This window comes from Sander vitreus, chromosome 2 (genome assembly GCF_031162955.1).
Source record: "Sander vitreus isolate 19-12246 chromosome 2, sanVit1, whole genome shotgun sequence".
In the NCBI taxonomy this organism is placed as follows: domain Eukaryota; kingdom Metazoa; phylum Chordata; class Actinopteri; order Perciformes; family Percidae; genus Sander; species Sander vitreus.
The window spans coordinates 35,593,923-35,619,505 of record NC_135856.1 but is presented as its reverse complement, the minus strand read 5'-3'; the positions used below and the strand labels follow the sequence as shown (position 1 = coordinate 35,619,505).

Below are 25,583 nucleotides of genomic sequence, written 5' to 3'. Positions count from 1 at the left end.
AGGCAGAACAGAGCTGCTCGCCGACGGTCACAAAATACAGCCTGGGCTCTGTTTACTGTCATTTCAACTAATTCAAGATAAACATCAAAGCTGCAAATATTTGCATTTGTTCTCAGTTATTTCTGAATATGTTCCAACAACTTTTTTTTTAACCTTCTCTGGGTGCCCCACATTTAAATTCAGTTTCAATGCAGTGTCTGGAGATTTGAAGTTATAGGCATGGACGATCTGGTCTAAGAAGAGAACTTAATATTACTCCAAGGCATTTAGTTTATTTAAGCATTCATGGTCAGCTGCATAACTTACTGAGAGCCATATTATGTTAGGGTTAAACAAAGCATTACTTAAATAACATATTAGATACACCTTTCAATGCCTAAATTGCATTGCATCCAATACCCCACCACAAAATAACCTCAGAAACACCATAGTTAAACCAACAGACCAATAGTCCCAACAAAAACCTGAACATCATTGTGTTGATATAAGATGTATTGTCGAGCTGTAACTAATGCAGTTGTAATCATAATACCTTACAAAATGTCCCATTTACAATAAGCAGTCATTTGTATGAATTGCCCTCTTAGCCCAATTTTGGGAACTATGTCTTCCTTCTTTGACTCTGACCTCAGAAAAAATACTGTTGCAGTAGTTATATGAATTTGTATGGTATTAAGTGCAGGAATTTTCAGTAAATGCTGGTGTATATGTAGGACTTTTCAGGAGGATTGAGTTTAGATTAGCTAGTGAGAGTGAAAGAGTAGATTTCTACATTCATATACCCTGAATATCTCCCTTACACTGAAACAGATGGATTCCTTAGAAAGCTATCAAACTTGAAAGAATTTCTTGAGTGAGCTTCAAGAGAGTTTTATTGCCCCATGAACTATTATCTCAGATGATCCAAATATTTGAAAGGTAACTTCGTTTTTTTTTTAACCTGGGCCCCATTTTTCTATGTTTTTGTGTCTAAGTGACTGTTGAAATTAGTCCAGTATTAACCAAGAGAAACAAGCTACAATGTTACGTTATTAGGCAATTGCGCACCTTCAATTTACGTCCACAAAAAGTGCTTGTTTTTGCCACTGACAGATTCAGATTATTATTCTAAGTGTCTGACAACATTATGGAAAGGATCCCTTCAGAGGTCAACCTTTTGTTAAAGAGTAAGATCCTTTTTGTTTAACATGAATAGCTATTGCCAAACTCACCAGACTCCATTTAAATAAACAGTAATTTTATCATTGTCAAAAACATTTCTCTCAAAGTTGAAAAAAAAAACTAAATAAAACTATCAAAAGCTGTCTTGGTTAGTCTCTTCACTGTTCTAACAATCACCACTCTGATTTTGTTTAAATAAACGCTTAATGTGGTCGTGTTAGCTCAGTTGGTAGAGCAGCCCCAAAAATATTCTAAAGAAAAAGAAATAAACCCTTAATTCACCCATTTACATGTGAAAATATTCTGGCTCTACACACGCTAAAAGTACTGTTTATTTAAATGGAGTCTGGTGAGTTTGGCGATAGCGATTTGAAAAAGGATTTTACTCTTTAAAAACGGTCTATCTATGTAGGGATAATTTCCATAATCTCATCAGACACCTATAATTACAACCTGAGCCTGTCAGTGGCAAAAACAGCACCTTTACAGGACGAAAATTGACAATGCGCATTTGCCTCATATGATTACATTGCAGCCTGGTTCGTGGCTGCTGGTTACAGCTTTCCCGCTGAATACTGGACCAATTTCAAAGATTTATGTTCACATTAATCAGTTAGACACCAATGCATGGGAAAATAGGGTCCAGGTTGTAAAAAAAAAAAGAAATTACCCATTAAAAGATATTGAATAGTTGTCAGGATCTGCCTTTACAAATACATTAAAACAGTGAAAAACTAATGAGATAGGAATGTTGTCATATCCAAGAAACAACTGAAAATGATTTATTAATGAGTAAGGAATGAATAGCATGAAGTGAAAATGAACCGACCTCAGACAGATATCCCCACAGCGTGACTGCCTGACTACCACACTGCCCATTATCACGGTGCATATCTATGAAGTCAGTATCCTAAGTATTGAGGCAGCATTGTTGTTATTCTTTTGTACATTTCTCTGTTACTTGTGTTTTGATGTGGAAACTATACTACTGTGTCAATACTTATGCTATCGACTGCATTTAATGATACCTGCTGTGACACCATAGTGAGACTAGATTTGGTCACTGGCTCATGCGTAGATCAGCAACAGAAAGTGTCACATTTTAATGTTGGTTATTGAAATATTGTGTAGAATTATTTTTGTGAGCAATACAAGCAGTGGTGTTTTCTCGTACTCATCTTAGGAGGCAAGCTACAACTGGAGCACCTGCCAGAAATTCTCTGTGGATGTCATACTGTATGTCTACCACTTTCTTCACTGTCTCATGCTGCCATCAAGTTCACCTTGTAAGCTCCCTCTGACATCCAAAGATTTAACAAGACTTAAAATATTAACAAATTGATGTTAGACTCTTTTCTTTTGGGAATCGAACAGCAAACTTCTACTTTGTGCTGTCAAAATAAAATGGGAAAGTGAAATGCATTTCCCAAGAATAAGATAACATGACATATGGGTAATCAATTATAACCTGGGTTGTTCATTGCACCTGTAAATGTGTTTTTGGACTTGAACGCAGAGTCACCAGTTGTGGGTGTCCACCTGACAGTGGGAGGACGCCCCTTTCTTTGCCAGATTTCCGGAAGGCTAGATGTAAACCTTACAAAAATACTGTAACATAATTACCTTGATAGTTAGAACTTATAATAATTAAAAAAAATAACATTCCTATGTGTCAAATGGGGATTCAAGGGGGCAATAGGAAATTAGACAAGACTAATGGTTAACCATGGTTCAGTATGCACATTGGCCATTTTATTCACTATTAATATTAGCTTGTGTGACAACATGTAGTGTGATTTTGTGTGTCTTTCCTTTCCCCTATTTAAGCCTTGTCACTGTAGCAATTTATTACAATGTATTCTATTGTTGTATTGTCTTTTGTAGTTTTGCCCACTGTTGACGATAATAAATTGGAACTGTTTATTGCTTATAAGTGATTATTTACATTTTGACTAATTCGTACTGCGCATCACAGTTTAGCATGTTCCTCTCGCTCGCCGTATTCAAGCTGTAAGTGTTTGAAAGACAAGTCACTGCCACCAATCACAAGAGCTTTGCAACGTTTCCCAGCCAATCGCCAAAAGCTTGTTTCAAGTACACTTCCATTTATGGACCGACGAGCACTTCCTCGTTGAGGAGAAGGCTACAAAACGTGTCCCTCCGATGCGAGCCTTTGGGAGTTAAAACACTGGACACAGAAGACGTCACACATCTCGGATTACTGAAGGTGTATGCAAGTGGACGGATCTGTGTAAACATGGGGGTAAGCATTGTAAAATACGTTTTTAGGTAAATTGTGGTTATTTATGAGTGATGACTAGTTATGTTGGGTAATGGGGCGGTGGTCAGTGCGTTGTATCATCGCGCGATTGGCTTTTTCTCTTGACTGATTGTGTGTTTGTCCAATAATTAACGTTATTGGGAAATATTAACCAATGAAGTATGAGGTCGTTTTCGAATTGTTCTGTTATTGGTAGCTTGCCAGCTCCTTCTTATGTCTATTGGTTATACTTGTCCAATCACAATTTGCAAGTATTTCTTGTGAATGGCACTGCTGTAGTCCAATGAATGCCTCGCCGGAATATCTGTGATTGGTCCAATGTACGGTTGTGGGCGGGACATAGTGATGTTTTGTGATGGGATGGAAAATGGCGGCTCTTCGGAAACCGCATTAACTTTATACCATACTAGTAATAACAGTGGCAGCAACCATGTACGCCTTTTTCTTGCAGTGCATTTAGAACGATCTGAATGTTGCTATTTCAATATGACTTAAGGTCATGTTGAGTTTTCTATCTATATAAGCAGGACTCCTTCCAAAAGGCCAACATTAGCTGGACACGACTTGGAATGGTGAAGGCAAGGAACAAAGAGTATTCATACAGTCTTGATTTTACGCTAATGATAATTGTATGTACTTTTCCACTTTCATTTAGTGTAGTACTATAATTGGCCTTTTTAAATGAGTAGAGCTCTACATTAAGCTTTCAGCCGACGTCGTTTGACCAAACCTGTGTGAAGTCAGTGAGTGTAACGTTAACGTTCATCTAGCTAGAGCTATCCAAAGACAACATATTGCGATCTCAATTAGCTAGTCCGGAGACTCAAATTTAATCATTTGTTGTTGTTTGAACTTAAGCTAGGTTAGTTTAAGTAAAGTTACTGTTGAAAACACGCGCCTTCCAAGTGCTTGTTTACTATCCAATGGAGCCAAGGGGCGCTGCAGTAACGTCACAGTTGGTGGTTTTCTGATGGGTCTAACGTTAACTTTAATACTTAGCGGCGTTAAATACATGCATTATTGGACAGAGCTCGGTTTCCAGTTATAATGGATGATTCCAAGCCGAGGTACAGCAAAAGGCTGGTAAGTTTAAAGTGAATTTGGTCACGTTGCTTTTTTCTTTTTCTTTTATCAACACTGCTTTCATATGTTAATTCAACAACCAAATACAAGAAATGTGCTGTGTGTATATGTGCTTACATGGGAGGGATACTACCAGTAGGTGTCCGTTTCTTAACTCGGATTGCATTTCGTTGCCCTCTTTTATCTTTTGCCATTCTCTGAACTACGGTATTTACATTGCAATACTTTGTTGTCCCTGTCTCCTTCTTCTCTTCTCTCTCGTAGTGGTCATCTCTTTGAACTGCATCAGTGTCAGTCTTTCGTTTAATGGCTCTGTTCTTTCCCTGTCCTGTCGGTCTCCTCTGCTTAATCTCCGTCCACTTAAAAACAACTTTGTTAAACATACAAAACTTCTCTTGGGGAGAACGAGCTCTGAAAAGAAAATTAGATTGGTGAGGTTTGTATTACTCAGTGAGTTTAGTTGTAATCCCATTTTGTGTGCTGAATCCACATTCGCAACATGTTTTGTAATATGAACTGGTAAACAGCGCAGCGCTGTACATGTTACAACTCAGGCAGCTAGTGCTGTACAGTATGACCAAAAATTTGTATGACGGTATATTTTAAGATTCTGGCGGTTTCACGGTATAGGTCTATCACGGTATTTTCTTTCTTTTGCTTGACTGGGCCTTTTATATAGGTTTATATCGGCTTATTCTACGGTCAGTACATAGCATTTCAATGTCATCATGTTTACTAAAAGCTTTAGATTTAGATTTCTAAAGGGTTTGCATGGCTACACAACATTATACAATAACGTTGTATGAAGGAGAATGCATGAAACAGTCACAGAATCTAAACTGTTTTTATTGTGCAAAGTAGAAAAATAAACTACACATACCAACAACTTTAACATGCTTCTTTTTCAAAACAAAAAGACAAAAAGAGTTGTAAGATTGCTGTATAAACACTACCTTGACCACAGTTAACGTTAGGTTGTTGTTTGAATAACGTTAGTAGTTTGGTGGAAGCTTTTCGGCGAGGCAAGACATCTTAAATCCAGTGTTTAAATCACTGCTCTGAACCCGTCTTTCTCGCCGGTCTGTAGCAGGACCGTAGGTGGGTTGTTATTGCGTTCGTAATGTTGCATGCTTGAGGTGACAGGTCGTCGTTAGTGTGCCCGGGTAACGTTAGCACGCCAGGCAACAACCAATTATGTCTGTGTTTTTTTTTTTGTTTTTTTTTAAACAAAAAAACTTTGGAACAGCAGACGGCTCCTCTCTTGGGCACACATTGTTCTGGTGTATCTCCGGTCTTTCTTCATCCTCTATCTTCTCTGTTCTTGAATGTGCAGTAGCGACCGGAGCCTCTCCCAGCTTAAAGCTTTAGTGCGTTACTTTTTGATATTAACGAACGCCGTTCCATTCAAGCCATTGCCAAATGAGATGCTACAAAGCTAATGCATTAATGAATTATTTTGTATTTATTATTGATTGACTTCTGTAGACCTTCTTAATAAAATATTTAGCCCCCAGGTCCCTCCCAAAGGACCACAGGGGCAAATCCAAGATGACCGCTGGGGCCATGTTGAAAAAATAACTTTTGAACCAGAGCACCTAGAATCATGTATACATTATTTATTTATTTATTTATTTATTTATTTATTTATTTTTTTAAACAGCTTTAGAGCATAACTTTTTGATATTCATAAACGTCCGTTACATTCGAGCCATTGCCAAATGAAAGTCCGACTTTCCCAGGTCAAAGTCGGAGACACCGCCCCGACCTTGGATTTCCGAGCTTGGAACTCGGACAACCTCGCAGTATCCCGAGTTCAACATCCAACATGTATTGTGATGTGCATCAACAGTTAACAGTGTAATCCATGGTTAGTTGTTATCTACTGGCATTGCTAACAATGGCTAAACTGGCTAGAGCTACTCCACAATGAAAAATCCAACTTTTTAAATGGAACACATTCAACTCGGGTGTGACGTCATTCCCACCTCTGGCGTTCGAGTTCGGAGGTAAATGGAATGCAAACTAGAGGTCGACCGATATGGGTTTTCTCTGGCCGATGCCGATCTTTAGAAATCAGGGTCAGCCGATAAATGCTGCCGACGTGCTTGTTTTTAAACCTCTATTTGAAAGATAAAATGTAACACTAATATACACAGAATTTCTCAACAAAAACATTTATTGAACACTTCACCAATCTACACTTGTATACTTCAATTAAAAATGTATAATGTAAAAACATACTGTATATTGTATAAATGTAATGAAAAATATATTAAACGAAACAGGTAAGAAGAAAATAAACTTTGTCAAATAAACTTTTCAATGAAAAATTGCATTTATTAAACTTCTGAGAATACAAATCTGCAAGCTTCACAGAAAATTACATGTTATTATTAATCAACACTATTTCCTCCTAACTCCTGTTGAATCACGTAAGACTAGGGCTCTCTAAAGTCATTGTTCATTTGTTGCAGTGCTGTATCTGTGTTTTGGGGACCATACTGTTACATGTCCTGTTGCACTCATTAGGATCTTATCTGAGCAGATTTCTGTCATTCAAACAACTCTTGGTTGTAATTTAAAACTCGTCCAGCCAGTTTAATAAAATTAAGGGTTTTATTCGTGCTCGAGTCCATAGATACGGAGAACTGAAGGCTTTGTTAGCAACGATTAGCTCTGTTAGCGGTTAGCTCCAGTTAGCTCCGTTATAGGAGTGGATGAGACTGCAGACAACCAGACTCTGATAAATGACATTCGGGGAGCTTTCACAGCGGTGTGGTCGCGGTGTTTTGTACGGTGTATTAGTACAGTTAATCCCAAGGCAAGAACACCAGCAGCATGCTACTACTAACGGTAGCGTCTGAGCCTGAAGTGACTGTGCGAGACACACGGCGCAAGAATTCACGAGGCGAGGGGCTGGAGGCAGCTGGTCTGGGTGCGCTGTAAAAAATGTCGCCTATTCATGTTTTTAACACTAGGCTGCCCGCAGATGCGCCTGCCTATTAATCGGCTTGATATACTGGGATATTGGCCGATGCCGATTATGTAAAAAAAAAAATTGCCAAAAATCGGCCGATTAATCGGTCGACCTCTAATGCAAACCCTGTGTCAATACACGATGTGAGTTGCGCGTGTGCAGAACAGCCGCCATCTGTGACAGCTAACTACGGCAACACCACTCGATACCAACGCAAAATGTCCATATACATTATTTAAATGTTTTGACAAAGGACATTTTGTGATGACCTGATTATATCTCTTATAATATGTCAGCAAGCAATGCATCATCAAGGCTGTGTTGTAGATGTTGATGAAGGCCTTCACGGTTAACCATATGCAGTGCACCCAGTGACACTGATCGGTGTGTTTGTTTATTATTTTTAAAGAATCGCATATTTTATCACATGATTAAAATTCTATTATTTTGCATTTCAGAACAGTTTTTAAGTACATATTAACAATCAAAAGCAATTCTTACCAGTGTATCTTGATTGGGAATCAAATGAATGCAAAGAAAGTTACTTTATGAACTTGACTTTAAGATTTGTAATTATTTATTTACTGTGTAAACAAAAGAAAAATGGGTGAATCTGTCATTATTGCACAATTCCTCGAAGTACCTAACTAAAAAACTAAAAATCCCTATCCTTACCGAGTAGAAAGTAGGTCAAGTTGTAAAAAACTGCCCCTACCGGCCCCCCTGACGACAATATCATCGTCCATCGCCATGTTTTACTGTGAACATCGTCAACTGCCAATTTAGGGGACATCGCCCAACCCTACTGCAGACTGGACCGGGCGGCAGTAGTATGTTTTATTAAGGGGAAAGTACATAAATACACACAGTGGGGAAAAGTATTAACAGGATTTAAAAAAAAAATAAAAATAAATAAGATAGAACTAGAGATGTCCGATACTGCCTAAAACGCTGGTATCGGGAAGTACTGGAGTTTGTGCTCCGATACCACTTAATAAAGCCCTAACGAAAATCTACATTAAAGTAGTTTATTTATGTTATTTTTCCGTTTATAACTGACTGTCAAACTGCATAATAAAGTTCTGTGGCATTCATTGTTTGTTCATGTTTCACAAAGAGTTTAACCTGAGCCAGACTGACAACAAAGATAGAAATAATATCACATCCATACAGGGATAGTAGTATACAGTTGTTAAAACATAATAAAATATGACACACTGGTATCGGATCGGTACTCGGTATCGGCCGATACGCAAGTTCAGGTATCAGAATTGGTATCGGGAAGCAAAAAATGGTATCGGGCCATCTCTACGTAGAACATGAGAAAATTACGTTTGTTAGAGTTCTGAGTTTAGATTACTTTTCGATAAATCGCCTTAGACAACGCTGATGAAACACAGTGGAATTTAATTTGAGTTGGGCTATGTCTTTAGCAATTGAAAGGTGCTTTTGGAATAGTTATGGCTCACTAGCACAACTAACACTGCTGGTTTGAAGGTTTATGATTAAAGTGGATCTATAAGTAACGTGTGATGTGTGAGAGGCATCATGATGATCTGGCTTCAATCCACCAACCCACCATCTGCGTTGCCGATTTCTCCAGTCTCCATAATTTAATGTAAATTTGAAGTTTGTATTGGTAAGACCTGATATCTTAATGAATTCAAACTGGCAAGCTTGCACTGAAGTACACACGGGGGGCATTAGAAAACACTATTAACCTGAGATTATTGTGTGGTTGAGGTGGGAGAGATTATAGAGCACAGGGGGGGTTGGGGGCTCAGCCTGGGATTATCCCTGGATCAGCTGTCATGACAACCCTACAGCAGTATTGTCTCTCCATCAATTAGAGGCAGTGTTATGATATTTTGTTTGTGTGAATGGAAGCATGAATAAGTACCTGATGTGTGCTTTCCATTCATATTTGTGTTCTGGGGTTATTTTCATGCTTTTAGTGCTTGTGGGCCTTTTTCCATTTCCCCTCATGTTGCTATTTAAAGGAGAAATATCATGCTCATTTAAAGGTCCATACTTGTGTCTTGGGTTTCTACTAGAAGATGTTTACATTCTTTGAAGTTACAAAAACGCATTATGTTTCTTGAGTTCCCAGTAGGGTTGGGTACAGAACACGGTACTTTTTTAGGTACCGACCGCATATTCTAGTCTTCGAGGCAATCAGTCTTGTCTGAACTGACCTACTGGAATAGAAGTCTACACTAAAGCCTGTAGTTTGTAAAGGACATTATATAATAAATAACTTGTTTAGCATAAGCTAGCATCTTTGCCAAGCCAGTTTGCCAAGTTCATCCTATCTTCAATTTCATCTTTTCGTTAATAACCTGTCGGGGTCGCTGGGAAACCTAAAAGCTAGCTCAGGATTCTTACTCAGACAATTTAAGAAGAACACTGCTTGTGATTCTTCGCGACTGACATACTGTACATTTAACTGATGCGTTATGCTTTAAACGCTACTTCGATTTTAATCAGGGCAGCAATCAGTCCAAAGTGTCACGTCTTATTGTTATAACCTCTTGCAGTAGTCCTGCAAGGTGGGCTGTAACCACCTCATGGCTAAGCTATGCTTGAACAAATGTTGTGTAATGTGTCTGTAACGCACCTGTTTCTTTTAAGATTCAGTTCCGGTCCTCGTTTGTCTCCTCCTTCAACCATTTGTCCTTTTCTCTGTCACCTATGCTTCCATATTATATTTTCAACCATCTGCCCTTCCCTCCATCTTCCTAGCGGGCTGGTACCCGACGACGTTACCATGACGACGGCATCTCAGATGAGGAAATTGATGGAAGGAGGATGTTTGATCTGGAGGAGAAAGTCCACAGTCAGAGGTTCAGCTCTAACCGGGTCCTGCGCATGGAAGGAAAAGGTATGTAAATAATGTAGCACTTTTCTAAAGACTAGAAAAGCACCATATAAATACAGTCCATTTACATCACTTTATTGTAATGTAGCCTTTAAAACCAGGGAAAAGCCAATGTGTCATATCACAATATTACGATATTTAAAATGATATCTGGTCTCGTATATCGTTGTCGATTATAATATTGATATATTGCCCAGCCCTACTTGTATAACCTCAACCCTTGTTATTCACAATCAAGTAATAGACATTATTTTTTTTCCAGGACAACTTGGCTTTCAGGATATGTATGCTGCAGAGATATCACATGAATGTATACATTTTTATATGACTATAAAGACAAAAGACAAAACTTAACAGAAATCGAATTTCACAGATTATTGAAATCCCAAAGCGAAAAATAATGACAAGGCTTTTGAAAATTGTTCCCCCAAGTCTTGGCAATCAGGGGAAACTAAAATAAACACTTTACCTTACAAATAAAAGAATATTTTAAAAAGATTTCCAAGAAAAGTCATACCCTTTTATCCAAAAAGTGATGTGCCACTTCAATACACCTTTTACAATACTATCCAAATGAGAATCTACTATTTATTACATTTATGCTGTTATATCATTATTTTGACTCATTCTTTCTACTTTTAGTATCAAAGTAATAAAATGAATGAAAAAAGGTCTCTGTCATTTTGTTGTTTTGTGTTTCTTAGACTTGACATTTGAGTTCATCCAGAGAGGTGGCCTGAGGGACCCAATCGTCTTTGAGAAGCCTGATGGACTGGGACTCAAGTAGGCATCTTTTTTTTTCTTCTCTTACTCCTTTATTCTCCTCATCTTATTACCTCATTCTTTTTATCAAGTATTTTGATAACTTGCTTGTTCATTCTTCTTTATTGGGAAAACATTGTCATGATTTGTAACCTAACAAATGAGACTTGCCACATGTTGTTCTGTAGGATGCCCGATCCTGACTTCAGTGTCAATGATGTCAAGATGTTTGTTGGTAAGAATCAGAAATTAAGTTCATTAATTAATTGATTTATTTATTAATGAATTAGATGCCTGCTATGAGTCTCTGTTCGTCCTGTCAAAATGTCATTGAATAAAGACAAACTAATAATAATAATGTATAGAATAATTTACTGATGAATAATGTAGTTTATTAAATATTTAAAATGATTCAAAGGTCTTATATTCTTTAACAGTCAATAAATCCCAAAACAAGAACTGTTTAACTTACAATGATATGACAATATCATCACATTCCAGAATCTGGAGCTAGCTAATGTTTATATTTTTACCAGGGCTGTCAATCAATCACCAAATTATTTGCTACAGACTCAGAGCTGCTCCGGTGAGCGAGCAATTCAATTTCAGTTCAATTTTATTTATAGTGTCAAATCACAACAGAAGTTATCTCAGGACACTTTACAGATGGAGTAGGTCTAGACCACACTCTATAATTTACAACGACCCAACAATTCCCCCCCAAGAGCAAGAACATTTTCTTTTTACAGGCAGAAACCTTGGACAGACCCAGGGTCTTAGTGGGTGGCCATCTGTCGCTGCCGGTTGGTAGCATAACACTGATACAGATAGCGAGCAACCTGATAATAAGGATTTGCGTCCAGCCTTGAAGTAACAAGTAACATATGCATGGACTAGTTTTTTTTTTTTTTGCATCGTTTAGAGACAGGATATGCCTAATTTTGTCACTGTTACACAGGTGAAAAAAGGCAGTTCTTGAGATTTGTTTTGTTAAAGGATATATCCTGATCAAAAATAAGTCTGAGATTTCTGACAGTAGTGCTGGAGGTCAGTGCAATGCCATCCAGAGTAGCTATATCTTTAGATAATGAGGTTTGGATGTGTTTAGGACCCAGCACAATAACTTCAGTTTTGTCTGAGTTTAACATCAAGAAATTGTAGGTCATTCAGGATTTTATGTCCTTATAATGCATGCTTGAAGTTTAATTAACTGACTGGTTTCATCTGGCTTGATTGATAGGTATAATTGGGTATCATCCGCATTAACAGTGAAAATGAATGGTGTTTCCTAATAATATTGCCTAGAGGAAGCATATATAAGGTGAATAGAATTGGTCCAAGCACTGAGCCTTGTGGAACACCATGACTAACTTTAGCGTGCATGGAGGATTCATCATTAATATTGACAAACTGAGATTGGTTTGATAAATAGGACTCAAACCAGCTTAGTGCAGTTCTTTTTAATGCCAATTAAATGTTCCAGTCTCTGTAACAGGAGGCTATGGTCAATAGTGACGAATGCAGCACTAAGATCTAATAAGACAAGTACTGAGACAAGTTTTTTTTTTTTTTTTTTGCCTGAAACAGTTAAAATGTAATTTGTAATTTTCACTTGTGCCGTCTCTGTGCTATGATGCATTCTAAATCCTGACTGAAAATCCTCAAACTGTTGTTATGTAGAAAGTCGCATAACTGTTTAGCGACTACCTTCTGAAGGATCTTGGAGAGAAAGGGACGATTAGATATAATTTTTTCTGTAATTGTTATAATGTTATCATTAAAGAAGCTCATGAAGTCAGCCTTACTACAGTGCTGAAAAGAAGCCTTGGGTTGTTCTTATTTTCGTCCACTAATGATGAGTAATAGTCTGCTCTGGCATTTCTGAGGGCCTTCCTATATGTTTTCGGACTGTCTTGCCAGTCTAAACTAGATTCTTCCAGATTGGTGGAACGCCATTTACTTTCAAGTTTTCACAAGGTTTGTTTTAATTTGCAGGTTTGGGAGTTATACCCAGGTGCTAATTTCCTTTGTTTCATCACCTTCTTTTTGAGAGGAGCAACAGAGTCTATGATCAATTTGGGAGGGACTTAAGTAAACATAAGAGTCCTCTGTTATATTAAGGCATGGCATCACTTCCTTAAAACTAGCTATCGCACTATCCGATTAGTCTCACATTGCCAGACCTTCCTCCACAGTGCTGCGGAGGAGGGTCTGGCTAGTCCACATAGCATTCTGGGATGGGAGAAAAACGTGCTCTGGTTTATTGGCATTTCTTTAAATCAATCACAATCATCTTGAGTGGTGCTAAGCACTGGACGGAGCAATGGTGCCTCTGCAAAATAGCATCTGGAAGGAACTTGTTTTGGTGGAACATGTGTACGTTCAAAGGTTGTTTTAGTTGTGTAACAGAAATCTCAGATTGGACAGATAGTCTAGCTAGCTGTCTGGATTTACCCTGCAGAGATCTGAGGAGCCGTTAATTACAAGTTAGTCCTTGTGTACACTCTGACTCAACGTTTACGTGAATATTAAAATCAACTACACTAATTACTTTGTCTGATTTAAGGACTAAACATGATAACATTTCAGAATACGGACCAAGCGTGTGGTAAACTACAACAAATAGAATTGGCTGTAATGTTTTCCAAGTTGGATGTGAAAGATTAAGAACAAGGCTCTCAAACGAGTTATAATTTAGGATTAATTATTAGGCTTGAGTCGAAAATGACTGCAACTCCCCCTCCTCGGCCAGAGCCTCGAGGAGTATGAATATGACTGGGAGCAGTGGATTCATTTAGGCTAACGTATTCTTCATGACACAGCCATGTTTCGGTCAGAATAGATCAATATGGTTACCTGATATTAAATTGTTTACTTGTACTGCTTTAGAAGACAAAGATCTTTTAAAAGTCCACAGCACAGCTGTGTATTTAACCCAAAAGGCAGCAGATATTACTAAACATCACAATCATCTACGCTGAAGTTGCAAATGCTGAAAAGCTTAGAAAATCACAGAAGGAAAACGGTAGTTACTGGATGTTTAGCTCAATGAGTAAGCGAGCAGCAGGGAGAGTAAGAGGGAATGAAATGGTGCCAGTACGTTTGCGAGAGATGTGACCTGCGACCATCATAGTTAATAAAAATGCAGCCAGTAAGGATACAGACATTTCATACACTAGACGTTTATAATGCACATTCAACCTCTGTTGGACCCGTTCAGAGACTCCAGGCTGCAGTGTAGTACATAGACTTCACTGATAAACCTATTTTTTGCTTGATAAATTCCTAAATTTACATTGATCATCAAAATTGGCTTTGTTCAATTTTCTGTCGGTATAAAAAAATCACTTAAATTGTATATTACAGAAAAGACTAGGTATATTAGGTATTAAATTGGTCTTGCATAAAATGTATATATATTAAAAACAATAACCTCAACTGTATCCTGTTTTGACCAGATTCTTTTTGGCTTGCTGTGACTAACCATTGACATAAAAAAAACCCTCTCAGGTAGCAGACGTATGATAGATGTGATGGACGTGAGCACTCAGAAGGGGACAGAGATGTCCATGGCCCAGTGGACACGTTACTACGAGACCCCTCCATCTCAGAGAGAGAAGCTCTATAATGTCATCAGCCTGGAGTTCAGCCACACCAAGCTGGAGAACCTGGTCAGGAGACCTGCCACTGTACGTACACACACTTTATGAAAGTCAAGATATATAGATATAGATAGATATACCTTTTTTTTTTTTTTTAATAGAACATTTCAGCAAGGCAATTCAAAGCACTTTTACATAAAACATTAAAAGGAAATTAAAGAACAATCAAAAAAGTAGACAATGCAAACATGCTAAAATAGAATAAGACGGGTACGAAATACACGAGTAAAAGTTACAGTGCAATGTAATACATTTAAAATTACTTGATTTAATAGAAGGCAGCGGTAAAAAGTCTTCCGCCTTGATTTAAAGAACGGATTTGAAGCTGACCTGCAGTCTTCTGGGAGTTTGATTCAGACATGCGGTGCATAAAAACTGATCGCTGCTACTCCATGTTTAGTTCTGACTCTGGGGAAAGAAAGCAGAACTAACCCAGAACACCTGAGAGGTCTGGGTGGTTCATAATGAAGCAGCAGGTTTCAGAAATAAATCATTCAGTGCTTTATAAACCAAGAGTAGTATTTTTTTAAATCAATTTACTGAGAGACAGGAAGCTAGTACAGACCTCAGAACTGGAGTGATGTGATCCACTTTCTTTTTTCTTAGTGAGGACACGAGCAGCAGCTTTCTGATTTGATTTTTTTTAAGGAGACACCTTTTACAGTAGTCAAGTCTACTAAAGAAATGCATGGATAACCAAAATCCTGCTGAGACCTGAATCCTTCAACCCTCAATCTATTCTCTTATTTGAGAATTTAGATTTTTGGGCATTTTTGGTCTTAAAGTGCTCATATTATGCTCATTTTCAAGTTCATAATTGTATTTATAGGTTATATCAAAATAGGTTTACATGGTTTAATTTTCAAAAAACACCGTATTTTTGTACTGCTCATTGCTGCCGCTCCTCTTTTCACCCTGTGTGTTGAGCGCTCTGCTTTAGCTACAGAGTGAGGCATTACACTTCTGTTCCATCTTGTTGGGAGTTGCACATGGGCAGTACCTAGGTCTAGGGTCTAGGACCTAAGGACTACTAGCCAGTCAGAAGCAGAGTATGAGGGCGTGCCACACTAGCACCTAGGCGAGCATTATAACGTGTTACAAAGTGACGAGCGTTCGTCACGGAAGTAAAGGCTGGACTACAATAGAGCTGTTTGGAGCAGTTTGTGAACAGTGTTTTCTGTTGGAGATGGTAAGTCCCTTTGGGGTGGACTTTGGGCTTTTTCACTTTGTAAACCTATAACATGCGATAGATAGATAAACGCAATAAAGCAAAGGGAAAAAGCATAATATGAGTACTTTTAATTCAATAGGACAGCTGAAGACAGCAAAGGGGCGAGAGAGGGGGAATGACATGCAACAAAGGGCCGTGGGTCGGACTCAGGCCGTTGCGTACGTGAGCCGTGCGCTTAACCACGTAAGCTACCATGGCGCCCCAAACCTCGACATATTCTTAAAGTAATAGTAGGCTCACTTTTTAATTGTCTTAATGTGGCTGTTGAAATTCCGGTCCGAGTCCATGACTACAGCAAGATTTCTGGCTTGTCTGTTGTTTTTAACATTGCCAATTGAAGTTAAGCACTGACTCCTAATTGTCCCCGTTTGGCTCCAAAAACTATTTAATTGAAGAAAGTTCTAATCTAATCGTTGATTTGTTCAATGCACTTCCTGCACTTGTTTTGGACCATAGTCCCCTGGTGATATGGTTATTTAAATTTGTGTCGTCTGCATAATTGTTGACTTGGTAACTTATTTGGTTATTTTCCAAAGTTTGAGCCAATGGAGGCATGAAGATGTTAAACAGAAGAGGCCTCAGAATTGTGTATGTCATATTTGGCCGCTCAGATACGTTACCGATATGAATTGCCTATAGACACAAAGTAGTCCCTGTTCTTTAAGTAGGATTTAAACCAGTTTTGTAATGTGCCAGAAAGTCCAACTTCATTTCACAATCAGTCTAGTAATATGTTATAGTCAACTGTGTCAAATGCAAAACTGAGATCAAGCAATACTTTGACTGACACTTTTCCACTCTCTGTATTTAAGTGGATGTCATTGAAGACCTTAACTAGAGCAGTCTCAGTGCTAGTATGTTGTCTGTTGAGAAATGGTAAATCAAGCTTCTGTCTTGTTTTGTCTCTCTTTTTTATTGTCTGTCTTGTGTGTGTGTGTGTGTGTGTGTGTGTGTGTGTGTGTGTGTGTGTAGGTAGACCTAATAGACTGGGTGGACAACATGTGGCCTCGTCACCTGAAAGAGAGACAGAGAGACTCAACCAACTCTATCAATGACATGCAGTACCCCAAAGTACAGAAGTAAGTCTCCAATGTTCACTTTTATCTGGAGTCAAATCTTACTAAATACTTTTTTGAATTGAGCCAATTTAAATAAATGAATTTCTTAATTTTGGAGATGAACTTTAGGTCAGATTAAAATAATGAATTGATATTTGAACACAAACATTGCTGATTTTTGTGTGTCTCTGCAGATACTGTCTGATGAGTGTCGAGGGCTGCTACACAGACTTTCACATTGACTTTGGCGGGACCTCAGTGTGGTACCACATACTCAGAGGGAGCAAGGTGGGGCCAGAGGGCGTTCAGCCAATGTTTGGAAAGCACCATCTCCTCTGTTACAGCCTCATAGTTTCTGATTCAGGCTCCTTTTTTAAAGGGGTGGATGTTTAACTGAAAACAAGAATGCTGTTCTTATGTGTTGTAGAATCAGTTATTTAAAAATGTACAGTCCAGACTTGGACGGGATGTTTTAAATTATTTCTGTTTTACTCCGTAAATGACTAGAAAGTGACCACATGCTGTTAACTGGTGCGGTGAGTGGAGTGTGGTTTGAATTGCAATTGTGTGTTTTCAGGTGTTCTGGCTGATCCCTCCCACCCCTCAGAACCTGGAGCTGTATGAGAACTGGGTGCTGTCGGGAAAACAGGGAGACATTTTCCTCGGAGACAGAGCATCTGAATGCCAGAGGATTGAACTGAAGCAGGGCTGCACCTTCATCATACCCTCTGGTAGGGCTGGGCGATATGGAGAAAATCAAATATAATATTTTTGACCAAATACCGCGATATCGATACCTCAACGATATTGCAGTGTTGACTATTGGTGCTTTCACAAAATATTTACACAATGATATTTTTGATAAATAATCATCAGTAATGTGGATATAATGTCTTAAGTGGGTAAAGGCAAATAATAGAACCTTTACAACAGTCTGGTAAGTTCAGAAAATGACATCACTTTACTGTAATGCAGCCTTTAAAACCAGGAAAAGACAACACTTATGCCATATTACGATATCCAAAATCTAGGACGATATCTAGTCTCATATCACGATATCGATATAATATCGATATATTGCCCAGCTCTACCCTCTGGTATACTATTAACTCACTTACGCACACTATATGTTAAAGGATTCCAATGATGTGAGAGAAATGGAACACTGTGTGTGTGTGTATGTTTGTGTTACTCAGGTTGGATTCATGCCGTCTACACCCCTGTGGACTCTATGGTGTTTGGAGGAAACTTTCTGCACAGCTTCAACATCCCTATGCAACTTAACATCTGTAATATAGAAGACAGAACGCGGGTAGGGGGAAAAAAAACTCATCCATGAGGTGTAAATGACAGGAATGAAGGATTGTGAAACGGTAAAGTGCCTGTTTCACCACCACTGTAGGTTCCATTGAAGTTTCGTTACCCCTTCTACTACGAGATGTGCTGGTATGTGTTGGAGCGCTACGTCTTCAGCCTGACAAAGACCTCCTACCTCACACCAGAGTTTCAGAAACACACGCTGGGCATTGGTATGAACACAGGCAAACATTCAGGGTATATGTATGTAGAGAACATTTTCATGATGTCTTTTTGCATAAATTGGTTGTAAATAGAATATGTAACTTATTTCTTCTGTCAGGTCTGAAGAAGCCGGCAGGCCCAGATCCAGCCAGTGAACAGGTGAAGGAGGAGGAGGATAGTGGGGGCAGTGAAGAAGACGCTTCAGAGCAGCAACCTGACAAGCCTGCAGTTAAAATTCATTTGACTCCCCTTGAGCTGGAGGGAATGTGGAATCTCCTCGGTAAACTGGAGGCTCTGCCCTCCAACAAAAAGTGTGTCCCAGCGGGCATACACAATGCCCCGGCACTCATTACACACATCAAGGTGCGTGTGAGCGTGTGTGAGCGTGTGTGAGCGTGTGTGAGCGTGTGTGTCCTTGCTTTCTATCCCACCACTCTTGTCTCTGCTGTCCTGCAGGCTCTACTGAAGGAACATGCCAATGACAATCCCAAACTGTCCTACACAGGAAAACCCATCGTCAAGTGGCCAAAGAGAGTAAGCATCCTTAACTTTTTAGACACGCACCACATTAGTAATGATTCTAATTAGTGCTCACCTATTAATCATGTATTTTCATCCTCGCAATATGAACATCCGCGATAAACGCATGGCAAATGACTGCCCAATCCGCTACAAATACGAAAAATCCTTTTAAATCCTGCGGCTAAAACTGTAGTATTTATCATCACGCTGCAGCCTCGCTCCTGCTCTGTGTCGGGCTAAGCTCCTCCACACACACACCAACACAGGAAGTGAGCGGACAGCAGATTGGAGGGGCTGCAGTAAAGAGAAGATCACTCGAGTTGAAGACCACTAGGCAAGTCGGTGTAATAAAACCAGAATCTAGACTATCTGTCCAATCTGAGTTTTCTGTTGCACTAGAACAACTCTTTAACGTACACGTGTTCCACCAAAACAAGTTCCTTCCCGAGGCTATTTTGTAGAGGCACTGTCATTGTGTCCGGCTGCCCAAGACGATTGTGAAATGAAGAAAATGCCAATAGATCGCAGCACATTTTTCTCCCATCCCAGAATGTTTTGTAGACTACTGTTTGGGCTGTACCGAATAGTTTGAAGCTTCATTCAAGGATTGACATTCAAATTCCGAATCAACGTTTGAATAGATGGATTGTTTATTAGCCACACAACCAAGGCCGGTGGATTTTGTTTTCGGTACATTATATTATTCTCTGCAGCACAAATGCATAAATGGACAACAGCAGACAATCGGGTAATGCATGTCAGTAGTATTTGAGGAGGGGGCTAGAGGTAGAAAAACGGTTTGTTAATGCTGATTAAATGACCTGCCTCTGAAGAACGAGCTGCGCTGAGCTGCCAACTGCTCTCACTCGGCAACAAGTGACTAATGAGTTCCCTCATAAATCCCTTGACTTCCCTTAAAATGAAAACTAAAGGAAGAGATTACTCACGCCAATCCCTTATACATGATACATGTATTATCAGCAAATGCATATGAAAAAAATGTCATGACCAGTATTGGTGTAAAAATGCCCTTTTTCTGCCAGCATAATCATTTATGAAATATGCTACATATTTGAATACAGTGTTTGTAACAAATGCTGACTGTTGTACGTGTGTTTTTCTATTTTTCCTCGTTACCTCAGCCATTGTTCCCTCTTTACATTTCTGCTTCTCTCCCACTAGCCCTCATGGTACCAGCCGCCTCCTCCTCCACCACCTCCTCCTCGTCCTAAATTGGCCACCATTCCCATCATCCCACGACCACAGAAACCAGCCTCCTCCATGTCTGTGCTGAGACGGCGCAGGGTCAGGTAACAAAGCGTGTGTGAAACACATTTTGTCATTACAAATAAAGATTGACTTGAATGTTTGAGTCACTTTAACTCAAAATATTGACATAATATCGATATTTTATCCTATATCGATTAGGGGTGGGAATCGCCAGAGGACTTACAATATGATATCATCACGATACTTAGGCCTATGTCACGATACAATATTATTGCGATTTTTAAACGTATATTTATATATGTATACTAGGGGTGGAACGGTACACAGACATCACGGTTTGGTACAATGGAGGGAAAAACAAAAATGCAGAAGGCAATTTTTTTTATTGTGCATGTCTCAGGCTGTCCACTGAGCTAGCTGTTACAGCTTGAAGTGTATAAAGTAAGATGTAAACAATAGCTAAGTACCCTGCATCATCTCCAGACTCCACCTGGAACTTGTAAACAAAATAAGACAATGAGTTACTAGTGTGATATGGGAGACAAGCGCTGCTCTCATATGTGAATGCACAGAGCAGGGATGTTAAAAGAGCAGCTTCAGTTACACAGAGCAGTTGACGAGTTTTGGTGTTGGCTTCACACGCTAACGGCGGAGCTAACCGCTAACGGCGGAGCTAAGAGCTAACGGCGGAGCTAAGAGCTAATAGCGGAGCTAAGAGCTAACGGCGGAGCTAAGAGCTAACGGCGGAGCTAACAGCTAATAGCGGAGCAAACGGCCCTGGAGGCCATTTGTGGTCGAGGCGAGAAGGGATACAGCTACGTCAGTGATTGGTTGTATATGGAAGGGACTAGTTTGCTTCATGTAGACTCACTGGACCGACTGACTCCACATGTAGGCGGAGCTCGGGAGCTTCCGAGCTAAGGGCAGGGCTACAGATTAGGTGTCCCTAAAGAACCGCGTGTCTAACAGTAGTTCCGCATTACATTAATTAATTTGCACGCAAGTTTTATTTATTTTTATACCGTGTATTCTCTGTAAATTCATGGACCAGACGCCCGTACCGTTTCGGTTCAATATGAATACATGTACCGTTCCACCCCTAATGTAGCCTATATATTATATATAACATATTCTACAATATATTGCAATTTAATACCTTTTTTCCAACTTCAAATTTTTCCCAATTTCAAATTATTTTCAAAACTTTGTCAACATCTCTTATCTAAAAAGATACATTTCTCTGTTCGTTCATGATTGTTATCGATACAGTATTGCCACAGAATTTTTTTTTTTCTTCCCACCCCTAATGTCGATATTTTCAAGCAAGATATGAGATTAGACAATACCATTTATATCAATATGGTTTAAGGTTGCATTCATGGCTGGGTTGATTCATCAACATAATCGGTTACAAAAATACATTGATTTGCATAACGTGCGTCGATGCGTCTGAATAGAGGAAGGTTCGTCTGAAGAAGCTTCAGCTAAAAACATCGCCAACGGTCATCTTAAGCGTGATTTTTATGCTTCTGTGTTAAATCTACGCCGTGGCTACGTACGTAGGTACGTGGAGATACCAACCCTACGCCGTAGCCTGAGGTGCACCTCTCATAATGTAACTGTTGTCCATAAACTACATGAAATCAAGGAGAGGGTTAACTTTTCCTGCCAGAGATTTCCAACTTGGTCAGAAAGCACAGGGGAGACACTTTGTTTCTCCCACTTTGCCTCTAGAGTCGCTACTCGCTCCAAAGCTAATCATGTCACATTCTCACTCACTCTACCACACACACACACACACACACACACGCCGGCCCTGCTGTTCTTGACTAGAGATTGACGCACACACCAACGCACAAGTATAATCTTCAGACCACTCATTATTTTCCTTGCTCCACACTGATGCAAAAATACATCAGTCAGTGGTTATCTCCAGTGATGAAATAAATGTCGTAGCCATTTTAAGTTGTATGTCAAGTACTTAAGTAAAAATGCTGATTCTTCAAAGTTCAGTACAAAAATCTTTAGAATAATATGCAAATTAATCTTTAGATTAATTGACTAATCCAAAAAATAATCGTTAGATTAGTCAATGACAAAAATAATCGTTAGCGACAGCCCTAGTTGCATTACTTGTAAAGCCATGCCTGTGTTTGGATTTCTCCTCTCACTCTCTGCGCAGCCCCGCCCCCACTCACACACGACTCTCCTGCAGCAGCGCCAGTCCACACTGTTGACATTTGTCTACAGTTTTAATTGTTCTTAACACAGCTGTGTTAGCATGAGAGGAAAACCTGTATTTGTACCAGTGTTTCCGCTGGTAATTTTCTGTTGTGGTGGCCGCCACGGCGAAAAACACAGAAGAAGTTACTGGATACAACTAACTTCAGTTCTATGAGTAATAGGGCTTTGACTTTTGCCCAAAAATCATATTCGAAGTTTGTTTTTTAATATTAATATTCAAATATATTCAAATATTTATTATTAATAATTTGACCATTAAATGCCTTCAGTAAGACTTATATTGGTATCAAACTAAAGTTATAAATGTTTTGTCCACCAGTGGGCAGTGTATCAGTCAATGTCAATAAGCAGGCGATGATGTTTCCAGAAGAAAAACACACTGTCACAACAGTTTTTTTTTTATTTATTTTTTTTATTAAAAGTCAGAACCTGGATTAAAGACAAACATTATGCTTTCCACAGGAAGTTCGGAGCTTTCACCGTAGCCTACGTAAATGGTCTGATGTTTATACTTGTGTGTGTGTGTTTACTGGTAACTTCAGACTGAGTAGTGACTCTAGAGTCATAGTGAGAGAAGCAAAGTGTCTCCTCTGTTCTTTCTGAGCAGGAGAAGTTAACCCTCTCCTTGATTTTATGTTTATGGAGAAGGAGAACCAGGGAATGAGTCGGGGGGGGGGAAATGCAACGCTACCGAGCCATGGCCGAGCAAGAGTTACATTTTGAAATGTGTGAAAAGGAATCTGAATTGAAAACGTTTACCAGTCCTTCCAGAAAAATGCGGAGTTTTTTTGTGATTGTTGTGGGCAAAAATCCTTGATTATGCTGCACATTTTCTTAAAAAATTATGCAATCGCATAATCTTTTTTGGAGGGACTGGTTTACAAGCAACACATTTACAAAAAATAATGCCCATAACGGGTTTGAATATTAAGGGCTTCCTAATATTCGTTCGAATATCTTTTTTTTTTTAAATATTTGAATTATAGTCGAATAACGAAGTTCAGAGTCAAAGCCCTAATGAGTAATGTCGTGTACGACGGAGCCTGCTGGACCCGGGCGAGAGATGTGACCCATGGCCAGATAATCATAGCTCATATAAATGCTGCGCAGTGACGATAGACATTTCATACACTTCGCATTTGTAACGTGTCATTTTATCCTTCAGTTTTAGTTGATGACAACTCAATGTTTTAGTCAATGAAAAGTCATTACACTTTAGTTTACTTTTAGTCAAAATGTTGTCTATCTGAATTTTGTTAGCTATTTTTTAATTTACTCTTATTTACAGTTCATGACATTTTTGAACGTGTTACGTTTCCAAACTGCACCAAATTCGACACTGCACGTCATTGGGTCCCCAGCAATACACCCGCTAAGTGTGAAGTACATCAGATGAACAGTTCTTGATATTCAAATGACAAACACACTTACTCACAGACAGAGATTCCTCACTTTATACTTAAATGTCGTTGTACAAGTGTATAATTTAGCTGTCTTCAGTGATCATCCATTTGCTGTTATGTTTTCCTTCCCTGCAGGTGTAAGCGCTGTGAAGCCTGTATGAGACCAGAATGTGGAGACTGTAACTTCTGCAGAGACATGAAGAAGTTTGGAGGACCAGGAAAACTCAAGCAGACCTGTGTGCTCCGACAGTGTCTCTCTGTAAGTAACTTATTTTTTTAAATGAATTTAAACATGGTGGATATGTTGTGTGTGTGTGTGTGTGTGTGTGTGTGTGTGTGTGTGTGTGTGTGTGTGTGTGTGTGTGTGTGTGTGTGTGTGTGTGTGTGTGTGTGTGTGTGTGTGTGTGTGTGTGTGTGTGTGTGTGTGTGTGTGTGTGTGTGTGTGTGTGTGTGTGTGTGTGTGTGTGTGTTTTAAAAAAAATGTATAACTTCAATCCTGTCCCTTCCAGCCGGGCCTTCCTCTGTCTGCAGTATGTGAGATCTGCAAGGAGCCCAATCAGGAGGAAACTGGAGACCCCTCCCTCACTCTGATGGAATGTTCCAACTGTGCGCAGATAGTCCATCCGGCCTGCCTCACGGTACGATGTGCACACACGCACTTGGGCACTCTGCAAAATGTGTCCCTATTTACTGTCCGCCATTTTATTTGAGTTTCTGAATTCAGAGTGTAACATTTATGCTCCATACATTCCCCTTTTAAAAATTCTTACAAAAGGAATGTCCATGGGATGTACACTTCTTTCTGCTGACAGGGCAGTGATATTGGCTGATTAATTTGCTATCAGCTTTTTTTTCTGCTCCAAACTATCGTTGTTATATCAGCCTCTATTACACACGTGAACTAACCACAGACACTCTACTGTCCTGCTGTTATTACAGACATGTGAACTAACCACAGACACTTGTCTGTCCCGCTGTTATTACAGATGTGAACTAACCACAGACACTTTACTGTCCCACTGTTATTACAGACATGTGAACTAACCACAGACATTTGACTGTCCTGCTGTTATTACATTCTGTCCTTAACATTATCCCATCTAAACATTATGGAGTGAACCACGTTCTGTTCCCAGGCTGGATTTTTTTGTTGTTTGCGTTATTACAGTTTTTCTTTTTATTTCTTTTCGTCTTCCTCTATTTTAACCGTCATTTTACTAATAATATGTCTGCATCTGCTTCTGCAGGTTCAGGGTGAAGGAGTGATGAATAAAGACCTGCCCAGTTGCTGGGAGTGTCCAAAGTGTGTCCAAGGGATCACTGACCCAGAGGTACACAATGTCTTATTATACACACACACACACACACACACACACACACACACACAGTCTCAGGGTTTCCTACTTCTGTATATACTTATATTGAGTACACTGCTGCACACAGACTTGAGTCTCTTTGCAAAGACTTTGAGGTCTCTCTCAAAATCTTGCACTCTCTATTAACCCGCCGTTTACACAAACACACACTTGGTTGCAGACGTGTGTCAAAGCTAACGGGTATTGTATGTTTC

At 39.3% G+C, this 25,583-nt stretch overlaps 1 protein-coding gene across 2 annotated transcripts in view; it reads left to right on the top strand.

Annotated features, from left to right (window-relative positions):
* The first annotated feature begins 3,277 nt into the window (after nt 1-3,277).
* The window catches only part of kdm2aa (lysine (K)-specific demethylase 2Aa), a 35,793-nt gene continuing 13,487 nt past the window's right edge, over nt 3,278-25,583 (top strand). The window contains exons 1-16 of one of the 2 annotated variants that reach the window (XM_078267239.1): nt 3,278-3,424; nt 10,245-10,383; nt 11,085-11,163; nt 11,331-11,377; nt 14,653-14,831; nt 17,008-17,114; nt 17,288-17,381; nt 17,671-17,824; nt 18,290-18,405; nt 18,496-18,622; nt 18,733-18,977; nt 19,071-19,148; nt 20,319-20,446; nt 24,149-24,272; nt 24,523-24,651; nt 25,261-25,344. In XM_078267239.1, coding sequence (XP_078123365.1) covers nt 3,419-3,424; nt 10,245-10,383; nt 11,085-11,163; nt 11,331-11,377; nt 14,653-14,831; nt 17,008-17,114; nt 17,288-17,381; nt 17,671-17,824; nt 18,290-18,405; nt 18,496-18,622; nt 18,733-18,977; nt 19,071-19,148; nt 20,319-20,446; nt 24,149-24,272; nt 24,523-24,651; nt 25,261-25,344 — 1,836 coding nt within the window. In that variant the 5' untranslated portion in view covers nt 3,278-3,418. Of the gene's footprint in view, nt 3,425-3,797; nt 4,526-10,244; nt 10,384-11,084; nt 11,164-11,330; nt 11,378-14,652; nt 14,832-17,007; nt 17,115-17,287; nt 17,382-17,670; nt 17,825-18,289; nt 18,406-18,495; nt 18,623-18,732; nt 18,978-19,070; nt 19,149-20,318; nt 20,447-24,148; nt 24,273-24,522; nt 24,652-25,260; nt 25,345-25,583 lie in introns of those variants that run through there. The other variant, XM_078267230.1, reaches the window with a different exon arrangement.